We start from the raw sequence: 18,600 nt of genomic DNA, 5'->3' as shown, positions 1-18,600 counted from the left end.
TCTAAAAATTCTCAGTGACTGACCAAGATTTGAAATCACCTCTCCTGATTTGTAGCCTACAGCTAATCATTGCAGCAATCGGGCATAAAAGGACGTTCAGGGTTACATCTTATTTTTCCTGGAAAAATGAGAGGCAGAATAGCTGTCCACTACCTCATTGAAAATGTAATCAGAAACAGAAATGTCTGAATTTGGGCAGTCTTTGAGGATTTACTACAGTTCCCCGAGCGTCGTCAGACTACATAATACACTCCTTTCCACTACTAAAAACACGTGTTTCTCTCCAAGGCGCAGAAAAGAACTGCCTCCCGTCCTTAGCCTCTCCATGTGTTAAGCTCACGATTTCTCCTCACCCTTTCAAGGGTGGGGGGCGGGGGCGGTGTGTCGGCTTCTCCGTGTTACACCTACCCGGCTTGGGGGGGGGGGGAAAGGGAGGGACAACAGGAGCGAACAGTAGCAGTGGGCGCGTCGACCGTCCCTGATTAATTTGATGTCGGCGAACAATCCATAACTTGTAAGCAGGAGTGTTGGGAGAAGGAGGGGGAGGCATAAAACACGAAGGCAGTAGAGAAAGGCTGTAAGGTTTATTAGTTGTTAAGTAGAAAATCCACGCCTGCATCCTGGTGTCTGGTGGAGTCCGAGGAAACACGCTGGCTTAGGAGGAATGGCGAAGCAAAAACACGTGAACTAAACGGAGAGCTTTTTGACAGCCAGTCACAGCCGCGGTCTTTCCTGTCAGAGGCGAAATGATTCCTCCGGGTAACGCGACTGAAGTCAGCCTTGAGAGAGTGGAGAAGGAGAACGACATTCAGCCCCCCTCTCCTGCCTCCACTACCAGCCAGGAATCAAAGGTATCTCGAGCGTCGGGGTGTTCACCAAATACGCATACTGATACACATGCACGCACGCACGCAAACACTCACATATAGATGTTTATCTCCAGCGCGGTACCCAATTTTTCATCGTTTCCTATCGGAACCTTATGTGGCAAAAGAATTCTCCGAAATGGCTCTGGAGGGATTGCGTAGCTGGTTTGGGTTTTTAGATTGTTACTGAAAGTGAATGTGTTTCAAAGGATTCTTTAGTGGGAAAGTTTTCAGGTATTCCTGGAAGAATGGGAGGCAGATAATTGATTTTTTTAAAACAAATTACTATAACTGGGGCTTCATTAACTTCAGGCTCATAAATTGCTCACTACTATATTGAATAGACTGCAATTTATTTATTATAAAAAAGTTGGTTACTGTTTTAAATGCTTTGCAGGAATTTTGCAGTTTAATCAGTAAGCAGATCAGCTGTTAAAGGCTGATCTTAGTTTGTGCCAAGACAGCCATCCTGTAACTAATAGGATTCTCTCTCCATTTCCTCACCATTTTCTAAAATGATTGTTACTGGCCTGGTTAGCCCCACTTGCATATTACCAGTCAAGGTTCTTTCCATTTCCAACATTTCAAAACTTAAGTGATTTAGCAGACAAAAAGTTTCTTTGGATAGGATCAATCCGTGGTCCACGGACCCCTGGGGGTGGGGGGAGGTTGATATCATCACAGGGAATCCACAAAGGCTTGAAGAAATATTATGATTTCAATCTTGAGTTAATTCTTGCGGGTCCATGGCCATGGTTCATAGCCAAAAAGGTATTTAAAGAGGGTCTGTAGTGAAGAAAAAGTTGAGAACCACTGGATTAGATTAAATCTGGAGCAGGGTTCTTTAAAGGGACTGAGGCAAATTAAAGAAGCAATGAGGCATTTCTCTTTAATGTGGGCCTATTATGAAAGGCTAGGAAGTACCTAGGGGGCTCAGCCACTTGTCCATTGAATACATCAACTAAAGAGACTTTTTTTTTCAAGGACCAGACATTCAACCCAAACTATCATATAGTATTGCAATAAAGTACTTCAAATATGTGACACTGTTATATAAATTGTGTTGGCACTATTTGTCAGTGATCCCTGAGAATAAGACTACATAAGGTTTATAATGTCGAGGTAGAGTCAAGGTAGGATACAGAGTTAAAAGCATTCTAAGAAGGGTCAGGGTCAAAGAAACCTCAGGGCAGGATGGGGCATTCAAAGGACGGAAACAACACCAGGAAGACAACTGGAATGTTCTTACACAAAATCCTTTTCAAGTGACTTGCATTGGTTCAATTGCAAATACAGCTCCCTTAGCTTCCAGTTAGTACTGTCAACTCCAGGAATTCAACCCATCTAAAGAGGCAATGAGGCTTCAATAAAATACCATTACTTGGTGAGAGAGAGGACAGACATTGCTGTGATTTCCCTTTCCCATTTGATCAGTATAATTCCAGCAAGCATGTCAAAGATAGAAACCAACGAACAGGATGATGCTCTGAATCATATCATATAATCAATGGAACTGCTCCATGCTGTAATGAGAAGTTAGATCAAAGATCAACAGTGTGGCCTTGTATCTGTTTGTGTTGTGAGATACAGGGAAGACTAAAGTGACTGATACATATATTAATTTGTCCTATGGGAAAGATAATTGAGACATCTTGAATTTATAACAGAATTGCAGTCTAATTATAGGAAATATCAATTGCTTTAAAGTTTTGAGTGAATTTGATGCTATATGAAGTACCGTATTTCTTTTTGATAAAGGCGGATATAAATACTTTGTGGGAAAGCACTTTTGACATTTTGGAAATATTCTCAGTTAAATTTTCACACATAAAAATGGGAAAAACCATATTTCAAATTATAAAGTATGAAATGATAACATTTAAAATCTAAATTACTCTTGAATTTTGAAATTCCAATTCTCAAATTTTGGACCACTCTTTGATCTGACAGTTTTCTGTTGGTCATTATATTCAGTTAACTAAATTCAAATGTTGGTATAAATAGTCAAATTATGCTAGCTTTAAAATGATACAGAACTTTTAGTATATTTTTCAGATGAGGAATAAAAGAGTACAGGTTTCTTTCTGCCACTACACATTATATTTCATAAACAAATTATAAATTCAAAACTTAGTGCACATACTTTAGCAAAGTTTATGCATTTTTTTAAAAAAATAAAAACAATAGCCATCCCCACAGTGGAAGCTTTTAGGACTAGTAAGACAAGAAGATTAAGGGAATTAGAAGAAGGAATGGGGAAAGCATTCTTTTTCTATCTTGAAGTTTCTGCTTCTGTGAGTGCCAAGCCATGTTATGAGACTTATGGTTTGTTCAGAAACCTGAATAAAAGTACTCACATTAAAAGACATTATAAAATGCTTTTTATAATTTTGTTTTGTGGAGACATAACTGGAGAAAGAAGAGGGCTTTTTATCTAATCACTGCTTTCTTGTCTTCTCCTTACCCTCCCGTGCAACAGGTGCTATAACTAAAGTGCTGCATTTCGTTAGGGCAGCTCTAAATCAGCTGGCTTCTTGGCGACTGTCTTAAAGTCAGAAAGTAATGTATTGCAAGTTTCTCAGTGCTGCACTGTGTAAACATATCTCAAGGGTGGCTATTTCTGCAGTTTACTCTTAAGACCTCAGTAACTACTTCTGTAGTTGTTTTTCTATCCTTGCCTTAAACCAAAGCCAGATGTGTTGTCATCAAAGCAAGCTACAGCTGCTATTTTTATAACCCTTTTTATCTTATGGCCTTTAAAAAAGAAAAATAAAACACTGAGCGTTTTCTAAACAAACAGGGTACTTCACCCTTTTCAAAAGCATATTCTACGAAATCAGTAAGGCTTATTTCAAAATAAACATAATTTAAGTCAGATTTGAAGTGCAGAAATTTGACCTTATTTCCATTTCATTTAAAATTGGTTTCAAATTATAGTTTAATTGGTAGTTGCGAGTCAGACGTGCTGCTGTCCCATTTAAACCACATTACTTCTGCATAATTTGGCAAATATATGTTGCTGAATCCCATGTTCCACGGAGTCCCTAGACATTTACAGTTGGGGAGAAAAGAAAACCAGGACAAATGTAAATTCCCTAGTTCAAGCCAGAACATGTGACAAGTTTATGAACTGAGTTAGACAAGCCATCACCCAGCTTCTTTGGCAACTGCTATAATCCTAAACATTGGTTTGAAATGTTCATTGGAACCAAGGCATGCTCTTTCAAATATAAAATATTACAAGAAAGTACAGTTTATTAGAAGATGTTCTGGTTTCTTCTGAAAAAGTGAATCAGCTGATTTTAATACTTATTTGGCCCATCTTTTACAGCAGACTAATCTTCCTAGTAAATAGTCATTTGTTTAAACTATTGCTTGCTTTTATATCTTGTTATATTTCATGAAGGTTCTTTCTGTTTCCATTTGAACTTTTCTACATTCTGTGAGGTGTGTTGGGCTGAAAGGAATGATGGTTCAATGATTTCATGACCAAGTAGGGACATGTTCCTGGTCCTAAAGTTCCATGCTTCCTAAAAGATGGGGGCAATAGATGGTTTGTAGGCACTGCATACGTCCCTCCAACACTATTTTTTTTTTTAGTTTCTGTGTCTTCTCAGATTGCTCTGCTGAAATACAGTTGCAAAACAATGATAGCTGGATGGTTTTCTTATTTACATTGGGAGTCAATTGGAGTAGATGGATTATACCTTCACTAAGATTAACAAACTCTTATTTATTTTATTTGTTTCAGAGGCAAAAAACATGGTTCAGAAAATATCTGCCGTGCCCAACTTGAGAGCCAGTTGGGACATTAGTATGCTAAAGCTTTTCATGCTTGAATCACTTCTGGCTCTTGATGGATGGTTTAAATTTCTACCATGTAGAAACCTAGTTTGTCAATGAGAAACTTAGATTCATCTGTTCCTCTCTGACCTCATAATTTGGTTTCTCCCCCCCCCCACATCATAGATTTATTCAGACATGCAGCCATTAATCAGGCTGAACTGGTATCTCCAAATAAATTTTACCATGTTCTAGATAATTAGATGAATCAAGGAGGAGAAAAAAAACCCTGAATTACCTCAACATATCTGACAGTTTCCACCATTCTGATTAAATTTTCATTTGCAGTTTGCACTAATCAGTAGATTTGTTACATGGCTGAACATAAACTCAAAGTATTATATTTCTATCACCTTAAGAGGTTATCTTGGTACATACAGCCTGAAATGATGTCATAAGAAATTACAAGATGAAATGTGTCTGTTTTTTATATGTCACGTTATTTGCCAATTGGAAAAAGACTATAGAAACTAACTTGTATATTTGGTTTCATGTATGCTTAAGTGTATTGTGTGTGATACCTTTAATCCTTTTGTGAAAAGTAATTGAGTGGAGAACTCAGCTTTCCAGGCCCTACAGCTATGGTGGGAATCCTCTAATCCATAGACCTAATTCAGCCCATAGAACTTCCTAGTCTAGTTTGGGCACAACATGTTTAATTACTTGGGAAAATAATAAAAAGACTAAACTGACTTCTTTAACTATTAAGGTACTTCCAAACCAGCAACTCCTAATATGTGCAATCATTTTGTCCTGCATTTCTTAAAAAAGCTATTTCATGATAAGAAAATAGAAGGAGTGCTGGAAAAGAGAATGAATTTAGAAAGCTGTCTGAATGAGGCAACAAACTTCATAATAAAAGCCTTGTCTGTGAAGGCACGTGTTTTAATTTAGGCAAATAGGATTGGGTATTAATTGTGAGGACAATTGCGAAGTACATCCCAATAAGTATTAGCAATAGGTTAAAATTCTCATATTTGGGAAATCAAGGTGTTCTGTGCAAAATGTTCTTTGCACTTCTCCTTCAACAGAATTCTCTCTTTTAAATATTGTGATTAAAAACAAAAATCATTTTAATTCCTTCTTTAAAGGTAAAGGTAAAGGTGCTCATCTCCGTTTCAAAGCCGAAAAACCAGCACTTGTCCGAGGACGTCTGCGTGGTCATGTCGCCGGCATGACTAGATGCCAAAGGCGCATGGAACACTGTTACCTTCCCACCGTAGTGGTCCCTATTTTTCTACTTGCATTTTTACGTGCTTTCGAACTGCTAGGTTGGCAGAAGCTGGGATGAGTAACAGGTGCTCACTCTGTTACACGGCACTCGGGATTCGACCCGCCAAACTGCCGACCATCTGATCAACAAGCTCAGCGTCCTAACCCACTGAGCCACCGCGTCCCTTCAATTCCTTCTTTAGGTTTGCTATTATCTGAGTAGTTGTCAGATTCAGAGACTAGTATTGATGTATTTTGAATGACTGTCAGGTGATTACAGATCATAACACCTTGTTATAGTGACTATTGGGGGGAAAAGAGCCTTGGTGGAGCAGTGGGCTAATGCCTCCTTAAGTAACACTAGCTGCCTGCAATTAGTGCAGGTTCGCATCCCACCAGGCTCAAGGTTGACTCAGCCTTCCATCCTTCCGAGGTAGGTAAAATGAGGACCCAGATTGTTGGGGGCAATAAGCTGACTTTGTAATAATGCCGCTTGGGGGGGGGGGCGAAAGCCCTAATAAGCAGGCATATACATAGAATGAAGGCTATTGCTAAGCACACTGATTTGTTCTTAGAGTGTAAGCTGCCCTGAGTCTTTGGAGAAGGGCGGGATATAAATGGGATTTTTTTAAAAAAAGAACTCCCTCTTTCACTGAAGTCACTGAAAATGGAAATTATTTACACCAGTTTCAAGGTTGGTATCAAAATGGGCATCCTATAGGGATATACCCAGGCATGGAAGAAGTATGGAATATAACAAAAGTAAGTGCCTCCCTAGGATTAGTTTTTCTTCCTAGGCTGGCAGCACTTAATCCAGCCTCTCATAATTGATAACAAATCACTTAATTCTCTTTAGCAGAGAGATCCTCCATGTAGGATTGTTGAAAACAGCATTCTGAGGAAAGTCAAATGGTTAAACCTTTAAATAATTTACAAAATTTTACAATAACACATTCTATATTTGAAGTGTGCAAATTTTCTCCAAAATGATGCCCCCTAGATATATTAAGATTTCCTACCTAGTGTGGCTAAATCTGAAATTGTGATCTGAAAGCATCAAGAGGGAGAAAAACACTGTAGAGAGTCTTTCACTAGAAATTTATATTTTGTCTCTAGTAAAGAGCATTTATTGATGGAAGGAAGATGAATGTACACTGAGAGTGGTAGGAGATTCTGTAAAATATTTTGTGGATATTGAGTATATTACATTTAGGCGCTAATAGCAATAACACCCCTTCATGGATTACTGCCTTGTCGTGGCGAAGGGGCTTGTGTAATTCAATGAAGCTATGAGCTATGCTGTGCAGGGCCACCCAAGATGGAGAAATCATAGCAGAGAGTTCTGACAAAACATGATCCACTGGAGAAGGAAATGGCAACCCACTCCAATATCTTTGCCATGAAAATCCCATGGACAGTACCAAAAGGCAAAAAGGTATGATGCTGGAAAATGAGCCCCTCAGGTTGGAAGGTGTCCAATATGCTACTGGGGAAGAGCAGAGGGCTGGTACTAGTAGTGCCAGAAAGAATGAAGCGACTGGGCCAAAGCCGAAAGGACGCTCAGCTGTGGATGTATCTGGTGGTGAAAAAAAATCCAAAGCTGTAAAGATTTATTCTCCATAGGAACCTGGAATCCATGAATCAAGGAAAGCTGGACGTGGTCAAACAAGAGATGACAAGACTGAACATCGACATCTTAGGAATCAGTGCTCACAGGATTGGAAAAGATCAGTTTACATTCCAATTCCAAAGAAAGGCAGTGCCAAAGAATGTTCAAACTATCGCACCATTGCACTCATTTAACATGCTAGTAAAGTTATGCTTAAAATCCTACAAGCTAGGCTCCAGCAGTATGTGGATCAAGAACTACCAGAAGTACAGGCAGGATTTAGAAGAGGCAGAGGAACTAGAGATCAAATTGCCAACATACGCTGGATCATGGAGAAAGCTAGGGAGTTCCAGAAAAACATCTACTTCTGCTTCATTGACTATGCTAAAGCATTTGATTGTGTGGATCATAACAAACTGTGGCAAGTTCTTAAAGAGATGGGAGTACCAGACCATCTTATTTGTCTCTTGACCTATACGCGGGTCAAGAAGCAACAGTGAGAACTGGACACAGAACCACTGAATTGGGAAAGGAGTCCGGCAAGGCTGTATACTGTCGCCCTGCCTATTTAACCTATATGCAGAGCACATCATGAGAAAGCCAGGGCTAGATGAATCAAAAGTTGGAATTAAGATTGCTGGGATAAATATCAACAACCTAAGATATACAGATGATATCACTCTAATGGCAGAAAGTGAAGAAGAACTAAAGAGCCTCTTGTTGCAAGTGAAGAAGGAGAGTGCAAAACTGGGATTGAAACTTAACATTAAGAAAACCAAGATCATGGCATCTGGCCCTCTCATTTCCTGGCAAATAGATGGGGAAGAAATGGAGGTAGTGACAGATTTTATTTTCCTAGGCTCCAAGATCACCGTAGATGGGGACTGCAGCCAAGAAATTAAAAGATGCTTGCTCCTGGGAAGGAAAGCCATGGCAAATCTAGACAGCACACTAAAAACCAGAGACATCACCCTGCCAACAAAAGTGCGTATAGTCAAGGCTATGGTCTTCCAAGCTGCAATGTATGGCTGTGAAAGTTGGACCATATGAAAGGCTGAGTACCAAAGTATTGAGGCCTTTGTACTATGGTGCTAGAGAAGACTTCTGCGAGTCCCTTGGACTGCAAGGCGATCAAACCGGTTAGTCCTAGAGATCAACCCTGACTGCTCTTTAGAAGGCCAGATCCTGAAGTTGAAACTCAAACACTTTGGCCACCTAATGAGAAGGAAGGCCTCACTGGAGAAGAGCCTAATGCTGGGAAAGATTGAGGGCAATAGAAGAAGGGGATGACAGAGAATGAGGTGGCTGGATGGAGTCACTGAAGCAGTAGGCATGAGCTTAAAAGGACTCCAGAAGATGGTAGAAGACAGGAAGGCCTGGAGGAATGTTGTCCATGGGATCATGATGGGTTGGACATGACTTCGCAACTAACAACAACAACAAGCAATAACACCTATATATCGCTTCATGGTGCTTTATAGCTATGTTTAAGCCTTTTACAGAGTCAGCATATTGCATCCAACAATCTGGGTCCTCATTTAAATGACCTCAAAAGGATGGAATATGAGTAACCTTAAGCCGATGAGGATCAAATTCCTGGCAATAGGCAGTCAGTCTGCAATACTGCATTTTAACCACTGTGCCACCATGGCTTCTAATTGCTGAAAAAGGAGTAACACATAATTTTCTAAATGAATTCTTTGTCTATTCTTGTCTGAACAGTTACATTAGAAATAGGAGGCATACCTGATTGATATATTTGTATCCCGGTGAGCCTTGGTTCCATAGGCTCAGTGAGACAGGAGCTAGAACATAGCAGCTAAGCTAATAGCTAGTGAGAATTTGCTCAAAGGTAATTTACAACGTATTGTTAGCTTTCCCTTCAAAAAATTTCCAGAAATAACCCGTGTCATTCATATAACAGCCCCACCCCCACTGCTTAGACAGTAAACATATTTTGATTAAATTTCTTAATATAAAAGCCTAGTCTTCAGCTGGAGTCTTTTCAAAGCTAATTATTTTAAAATCATTGTTTGTTTGTTAAATAAACTCACACCATTGTATTTCCTGCTTAATGGAATTAATGCACTCTGAGTCTCCATTGGGGTACGTTACCAACTACTGAATATTTTAAAAGGCAGAGAATGGCATATGGACAGTTTATTGAGTCTCCTGAATAAACAACATACACTGTGCAAAGTTGGAAGGGAACATGAGAACAACTCTTTAAAATCCCCAGAGAGGATTTGACACTCATCTGCAGCTCTAAAACTATTCCCACATTTCAGCATAAAATGGTAAGTATTGTGAATGAACAAGATTTGTAATATTGAGGAAAGAGAAAAGTAATTAGCAAGTCTTATAAAAATGGTGTAAACATTTCAAATAACAATCTTCATGGATCAAGGAAAAAGGTGCTGTATGATTGTGACTAGCCTGCTTTTAAACTTTCAGACTTAGGTGTATTGTTGGAAAAGTCATTTGATGTGTCTCTGTCTTTTTCCTCTGTCTTGCTTTTTCCCAGATAGCTTTTCAGTTCTATATTATGAATAGAAGATTAGTACATTGGAACTAGTATGAGTAACTTGAAATAATGTGTTCTGACTCAAATCAGTATTATTATACCATCCAGAATAGGATAAAATATTAATTGCTTTCTAGGATTACGTACTACTGCTATGTAGTAGTTAGCATGTAAAAATCAAAAAGTTGCTTTGGAGTATGGGGTGCACCAACATAACAACTAATAGCAACTTCTTAAAGCAGCTGCTCTTTTTCCAGGCTTGCACATTTGCCCTCCACAGCTAATCTCTGAATAGGATGTGTTTGATTTAAGAAATTACCAATGAATATCTCCCCATTTTTATGGCAGAAAGGCAATTCTAAAATTTCAGCTAATTTCCATATTTTCCTTCATGCAGCAAAAGCTTAAACAATAATTGTTTTTAGATTAACTACTACAATATTGGCAAGTAAAGCACGTGCATCATGGAGATATAAAATGTGGCATATTGTCAGATTTGCAAGTTTGGCAATAACTGACAATAAATAGCAGCTGATTACTGTGGGATTATATTATTGTGGTCCAATGCTTCTATGCCCACCTTCTTTTTAGTTTACCAAAATTTCATTTCTTTAAACTGCCATTAAGTTTCAATCTCTGAATATTACAAACAGACATATATAGTCTGCTGTTTTCTTATTCTGGGCTTTTAAACAATAGTCAAAATACTCCAATAATAGTTCTTTTCATGATAAAAAGGTATACATTGGAACACATTACAGTTACCAATCTGTTTTAGCTAAAAGTTGGCAGAAAATATAACTAGGTAATCTTAAGCGGTGAACTTTAATTTGGAAATAGTACAGTCAGAATATCAGACATTAAACATTGTTCATTCACATTAACAAAAGGTTTTATTGTGCTGGTTGCAGACAATTTAGGGAGAGCAGAGAAAGAGAACAGATTGTAGTTCTTTACTACTTCCTTTGCAATGGATCAGTAGTGGTTTGGAGAACTTAATGAACAAAGAAATGGACCCCTATCTTGGAACTGTTTAATATGTGATATGAAAGCCCACCAGAAACTTTATCTCCAGTATGTTTTTAATACTTCCCATGATTTAGATATTAGTTATTTAGCTAAGTCATGGATGTTTTAAAGTCTGTTGATTTCATGCTATCATGTGCTACTTTGCAGGCAGTATTTTATGGAAGAACTCTTAAGAAGTTTTTGTAATGGTAATAACCTCATATGTATGTTATCAGATGAATAATAATTTTATTAAAATTGTGTGGAGACTCAGTTACCTGGACTTACAAGTCAATTAAAAAAATACATGAGGCAAACTGCTAAGTGTTATCTGTGGTTCAAAAAATACAAGTGCTATGCAAAGCTTTTCCTAAATGTAAAAATGATGTGTCCAAATGCAGACCTCTAGTTAAGAGCAGCATTGTTGGAATTTCATTAAAACTATAATAACTATCATTAAAAATTTACACTCTTGGCTTTCCTTGCTCTCCCCTCCTCAAAATGTTTCTGAATTTAATTGCATGAGTAATAAGAGTAACACTGTACACAGATTAGGAATTTTTACAATATTTACAAGGGGGAAGGGAGAAGGACAATTGCCTCTATGCTAGCATGGAGGATGGGGCAATCAAGTCCTCTTTTTCCAGCCCTTCTGCTTATCTGCAAGGAATTCCATATCTTCTGGACACAGTTTCTTCTAGGGAAGACTTACCATATGGGTTAAAATTGCTTCCGTTCTCATTCCTGATAAATAAGGTTTCTTATCTCAAGAAAATTGACTCTGTGAAGAGTGCCCTGGTCATTCTCAGAACAAGAAATTAATGGAACTAAATGACATTGATAGTGGATCCATTGTAATTTGAAAATGAATAGAGGTAATTAGAACAGGATGTCTTAGTCCTACTACTTAAAATTCCTTAGGCAATCCAAGGTAAGGTTGTTCAATTAGTAGTCTGTCAATCAGCCTTGTTATCTACGGTCATATAAATATACTCAAGTAGCAATAATATTAAGGATGGTAGCCAGTTCTTTCATCATTCTCAAAGAGTTTTGGAACTACCCCTTGAATTCCTAAATCAATTCTTAAAAAAAAGAAAAAAGATCAACCTGATGTAACTGTTTTTAAATGGAGTATTATCCAAATCCAACAAACACACTGCCTTTTTAAATGACTCTTGCTTAAATAAAGCTAGTGGCTCCAAATAGAAAATAAAATGTTACTTATTATGTATACATGCTAATTAAATACAGAACACTCTAGCAGAAAATCTTTAGTATTTGATGCTGACATGCTTTTTATAATAATAATGTTATATTTCTTTCCTCTTTGGTCATGACAAAACAGAAATTACTATTAAATATGCATGTAGCAATTTTAAAAGATAGATAGATAGATAGATAGATAGATAGATAGATAGATAGATAGATAGATAGATAGATAGATAGATAGATAGATAGATCTTAATTCTTTGTAAGAATAGCTTTTCTCTCAATATGATCAAATAACATCAAAGTGCAGTTTCTATATGAAAGAATTATGGCACTTGATTTTATGCATTTGGAAAATCGAGTTGAGCCAGAACATTCAAACAGTGCTTTCTGATCCATTGTTTTCCTTGCTTTATTGTTTATGATTCTTGAATTACTATTTTGTTTTGTTTTTCATCTTTTGGGTGAGGGTTTAAAGTGGGGAAAAACCCTATATGTTTAAAATTATGGTAGTGAAAATATATATTTGTTTGTTCTGGTAAGCATAAATGAAAAATTAAGAAATATCAATTCAATTTGTATGTATGAATGAGAACCAGATTCATTAAACCTGAATGGTTCTATCCATAAGGAAATAGTAGAATACCAAAGAGGTAACTATTTTGTAATAAAAATAATACAACAACTAGAGCTTATAAAAATTATAACAACATATATAAAACAAATTAAGTAAAATTAAACAATACAATACATAAAAGAGAAGATTGTCACCAAGGCCAGTCCAGAAGTCTGGCATCCCTATTTCTTGGAATTAAAAAAAAGGTTTAAATTCAGCTCTCACATGTTTATCTTTGAAAACTTGGTTTCCCTCAATTTTCTTTTCATCCTTCTTAACCTCATTGGTTTCCACAGAACAAGTAATTCTATAGAGAACAACCTTTGGCATGGTGACGACGCACAATGTCTTAGAAATTTAATACTTATTTTCTCTTAGATGTGACTCATCTTGAATTCTTGTTTTCTTGAAATCTTCATTCAGAAGAACAAAAGACATATTTAGTTGTAAAATGCAATGCCTATTATGTTAGTATATCTCTATCTCTATACACGAGAGCTCTTCATATTTATGATAAAAACATCATTAAATTGAATATCATTATACATTTTATCACATAAATAATAGCATTTGCAGTTGTTACCATACTTTCACAGAGCACTTAAACCATGTTACAATACATACTTTAAACTTCAACTCACATTTTCTTCTTGTTTTGCCTATTTTTTAACCTTAAAACTGGACTAAAACTTAAGTAGAAAAACTTACAGCAATATAGTTCTTAAAATATGTCAATATTCTGTAGCATTTCACTTTCATAGGTTTTAGAATAGCATTGGCTTCCAGCTTTAAAGCAAAGCTTATTGCCTGTCCTCTTTTTTTTCTCCTGAAGCATAGCAATTGTTGTGATCATGTAAACAGGTTTCAAAATGCCAAAAATGTAATAGTTTCACATTTATTTCATGCTTCAGCTTTTTCCCCCAATCTTCTTATTTAGAATGATGCATGCACACACAATGTACCCAATGTAGCGATATTGCACCAATTAAAGTTACTTGTGAGCAAGGGAGGAAATTATTACCATCTTAGATTAGAAATGTAGTAGAAAATTAATTGGTACAAGTGGAACACAGATATATTGTCATTGTTGCTGAAAACTTAATAAGTAAACAGAAAAAATGCTTTAAAACTTGTGAGAATTGAATTTCACAACAATTGGGGGCAGGGTAGGTTGAAACATTAAAATTTTCTTAAGTATTGTAGAAAATTTCACTGACAATTAAAACTAAAAGCAATTGCTTTTCCCATAATAAACACAAACTTAATTGGATTCTTAAATTACAGAAAAAATAGATGTACTGGAAGTAATAAGAATTATGTTGGATTATAGGTAAAGGTAAAGGTTCCCCCGCACATGCATGCTAGTTGTTTCCGACTCTAGGGGCTGCTACTCATCTCTTTTTCAAAGCCGAAGAGCCAGCGCTTGTCTGAGGACATCTCTGTGATCATGTGGTCGGCATGACTAGACGCCAAAGACGCATGGAGCGCTGTTACTTTCCCACTGTAGTGGTCCCTATTTTTCTACTTGCATTTTTACGTGCTTTCGAACTGCTAGGTTGGCAGAAGCTGGGACGAGTAACAGGTGCTCACTCTGTTACGCAGCACTCGGGATTCGACCTGCCAAACTGCCGACCTTCTGATCGACAAGCTCAGCGTCCTAACCCACTGAGCCACTGCATCCCTTACATGTTGGATTATATTTCAATTCAATTGTTAGTTCATCAGAAACACATAGTCAAGCTCTTCAGACTTGTTTATTTTTTTCTTTTTTCTTTTTTTTGAAGATACTTTTTATTTTGTGGGTTCATTAGTTGTAATGCAAATGCCCAAATTTATGTTTAGTCAATGTGTCTCTAAAAATGATAATTTTTAATAATGAAAATAACCAGGCTATAAAACATTTTGATTACAGTAGATTCAAGAGACTCAATTTTACTTTGTAATAGTACATTATAACATAAATCTTTTTTAAAAAAATAATTAACAACTTCCCTTCAATGTTTATAACAATAGATCAGATTCAGAAACAAGATCTTTCTAGATGTTGCTTTTTTGGCATCAAATAATAAATTGATCATAAAGGTAACTGGGACTTTTTCTTCACCATGAAAAGACATTTTTTAATTGGTCTTTTAATTGTTTGGTCTAAAATGGGAATTGTAAACACTGTTCACTGCCATTATATTATAAAGTACCGTATACAAAGATCACAAAAAAGAGTGTTTGGGCCAATGGTACATATTTACTGTACCACCTTTACTACATCTGCATTAAGATGGCCTGAATTAATTGCTGTATCTGCAAATTTACTGTATCTGCATTAAAATCTGCATTAATTGGTTCATATCTCCTTGACCCAAAGAACACAGTGCAGTTCCCAAAGGAGAAAATACATGCAGCTAATAGAAAATGTGAACCTACAATTAAAGCAGTGGATTAGTTAAGATTTCTCATCTGATTCTCCCTCCAGTTTTGCTGGATGCAGAACTTTTTTTTCTTAGTTCTTAGTTATTTCTCTTCCTCAATCTAACGCCTTCCAAAGTCAATGGATTTAAAAATAAATTTCAGGATTTCTCATGAAGATGGAGAAGCCTAAACATTTCCACAAGCATTTCCTTTCTTTGTTTTTTTAAAGGTGCTTTCTCTGGCATAATGGCTTTTTAAAAACCCATTGATACCAATAGATGTTTTATTTTTTATTTTTTGTTTAACTTATCTTTTTCTTTAGCACCAAAGAAAGAATTAAAGCTGCAGTAATCCCATTCTTGACCAAATATACACTTTAGAGAAAGTGAATTCAACTTTAGTTTACCAAACCTTAAGAAAGAAAAGCTTAAGATTGGTGATTGTTATCATCCTTAGATTTATTATTATTAACATAAAGTATCACAAGACACAATCCTGTGAAAATTAGACACTTGAAAATTCTGCTGATTTCACTGCAAAATGTTAGGGTTTTTTATACTTAATGAAATTATTGAGATATTAATTGGACTGCATTACATTTTAAAATAAAATAAAATATGATATTAAGACAAGTAAAGGACAAAGCAAAACAAAAATTATATTTCTCTTGCTTCATTTTGCATAGGTTGATTTTTTTTTTTAAAAAAAAGGTTGACTTAAAAGACAAATAAAATGACTCACAAAAGTGTTTGGATAGTTAGTATCTTAGGTGAAAAGAAGCATTGCAAATTTATCATCTTTATTAAAGCACACATTCTACAGCCCAGAGAATTACTACATAATATCAGAAGAGCAGCTCTCTTCCTTCCTTATGTGCAAAACCGGAACTTACTTGGAGTCTTCAGTCATTAACTGCAGGAATGGACATAATACATAAGAAATATCTATGGCTTTGCATTGTCACATAACCCTCCCAAAGGCTGTATGAATATCCATAGTAGCTTCAATATCCATGCCAGGAACTAGAGGTTATAATAGGACTCAGTGAGAAATATAACCCCACAGCCATTGGCCCCAGTAACAAGAACAAGAACATAAAAATAATGTACAGATTATTGTGTCATCTTCATAATGGCACAGTTATGTAAGTATGGTCATGTCATCTGACACAAGTGCTTAAATTGCATTGTTTATGGCCATGATGGCATAAACATCATCCCTATGGACACCCATGCCTACAGTCCTGCTGTATGCCAACATGTCTTGAAAAGAACATATATTGTATCTTTATTTTAGATTCAGCTTTACTCTAAAGTTCTTTCCCTCTCAGGCTGGATTCAGGAGCCACTATTTCCATTTACAACATTCATAACATATTGTGAGAAATTGAAATAGCAGCTTCTGGATCCAATCAGCTGGAGCTGTCACTGTCAGGATGCTGGAGAAAACCACTAAGATGCAGGGCAGGACCATTAAAGGACATCTGGTTATACCTGAAGATGTTCATAGCTTTCAGCAATGTTAACAGATAAAAGCAATGATCTTCTTCTCTAAGTCTCTGCAATATAAATAATAGAAATCCCAGTAGATAAAAGTAGAAGCAAAGGAAAAGGAGAAATGGAAATATCAAACATTTGCAGATATGTGAGGAGGTAAAGCTCTGTAAGAGTATATTATTTGCATGTTGAAAGTCTGCAGTTCAGTTCCCATCAATTCCAATTAGTGATAGAAAAATCTAGACTGAACCTTTGGCTAGATGTTGTTGACAATATTGTATTAGATGGGTCAATTCTGTGCCTTGATATAAAGCAGATCCCAGTTGCCAGCAAAACACAGGTAAAATCTGCCTTTTTTCTGTGATTTTCAGTGGCATCAGAGAAGCAGTTTAAAAATAATTAAAACAAAAATGACACTGATGAATTCTTGTGAGTGTTAACAATTTACATTGATAATTTATATTTATATATAAACACTATATATAAATATTATATATAATATTTATTAAAACAAGTCATCAGCTTTCTATATGCAAGTATAGAAATATAGATGTAAATGTAAATGTGGAATGGATGACTGAGTGGGAACTCTAGCAGTACAGTAGAATAAATTGACTCAAATTAGAATATATCTCTCTGGCATGCATTGATAAAGTTCAACTAATTCCGAGTATTAAGATACCTACTTTCTTAACTTTTAGGTTGCATAGAAAGAAATCTTTGAACTTCAGACAAGGTGTACCTAGAGTTTCTCAAGTTGCTCTAATTTATTATTATTCTGAATAAAATAGGTACATTTAAATTTTAATTTGGAAAAGAAAATTCCAATGTGGAATACATCTAACAGTATTTATTTCCTGTTGCATTCACTTTTTCATATATTAAAGATAAAGATTTTGAGTTAACAGTTGAAGATAATATAAAGATAACAATTTATAAGACACAAGGTATTGTTAAAAAGTTATAAATCTTTACCATAACTGGAAATAATCATCTATACATACATAAAATACAAAAAGTGATTCTTTGATATACAGTGTATTCTACATTGACTTATTAAATTACCCTTCTGTCTATTTTATGATGTAGCCAGCATTTCTTTGTGTTTGCAAACAATGCTTTTCTCTTTGCCAGTTTACAGTAAAGTATCTCCTAATAATAACACTTTAAATTATTTAAATGGAGCCAACCACCCCAAAGGTTCAATAAGGTCTTTTGCATGTGAGGTAATTTATCTGTCAAAATGGCATCTATTACAGCATAGCATTCATAACATTTACTAAAACTGCCTCAAAATACTTCTTAGTAAAATTGTGTAGAAAATATATACATTTGGAGCTTAATATAGCATATGATTTGGAGAAAGTGTATGCCAACAAGTGTACTTTGGAATGAATTTTCATCTAAAAACAGGCAGATTCTTGCTTCTAAATGGTTGAATAGTGCTGAATTTTGAAAGCAAATACATAAATTAATATATGCAATTCTGACATGGGTAAAAGTACCTATTGAAATTCTTAAGTCTTTAAAAGATACTATAAATGATTTATATAATAGCATCCCGTGAACATATAAAAATCTTTCTCAGAAAAAAAATGGGTCCCAAGCTCTTTGATGGTAATTTGTAGGACAAAATACAAAAGGTTGAGAATCATTGATTTAGAATCCCAAAGATGCATTGGTGAACACTTTGAATGATGATACAGATCTTTCTTTGTGTAATTATGAATGTGTATCGAAGGGCAGGTAATATTATGTGATAGATGTCATCATAAAAATGACATAAATTACTTAATTCACAATATTTGTGT

At 35.8% G+C, this 18,600-nt stretch overlaps 1 protein-coding gene across 2 annotated transcripts in view; it reads left to right on the top strand.

Moving 5' to 3' along the window:
• Positions 1-746: 746 nt before the first annotated feature.
• The window catches only part of STAC (SH3 and cysteine rich domain), a gene marked incomplete at its 5' end in the record, with an annotated part of 80,859 nt that continues 63,005 nt past the window's right edge, over positions 747-18,600 (top strand). For both annotated transcript variants that reach the window (XM_081345711.1, XM_081345710.1), the window contains one exon: positions 747-851. In XM_081345711.1, the coding sequence (XP_081201837.1) occupies positions 747-851 (105 nt within the window). The remainder of the gene's footprint in view (positions 852-18,600) is intronic.

This window comes from Vipera berus (genome assembly GCF_964194415.1).
Source record: "Vipera berus genome assembly, chromosome: Z".
NCBI lineage: Eukaryota > Metazoa > Chordata > Lepidosauria > Squamata > Viperidae > Vipera > Vipera berus.
The sequence above is the reverse complement of the archived record's forward strand: the minus strand, read 5'-3'. Positions and strand labels throughout refer to the sequence as shown.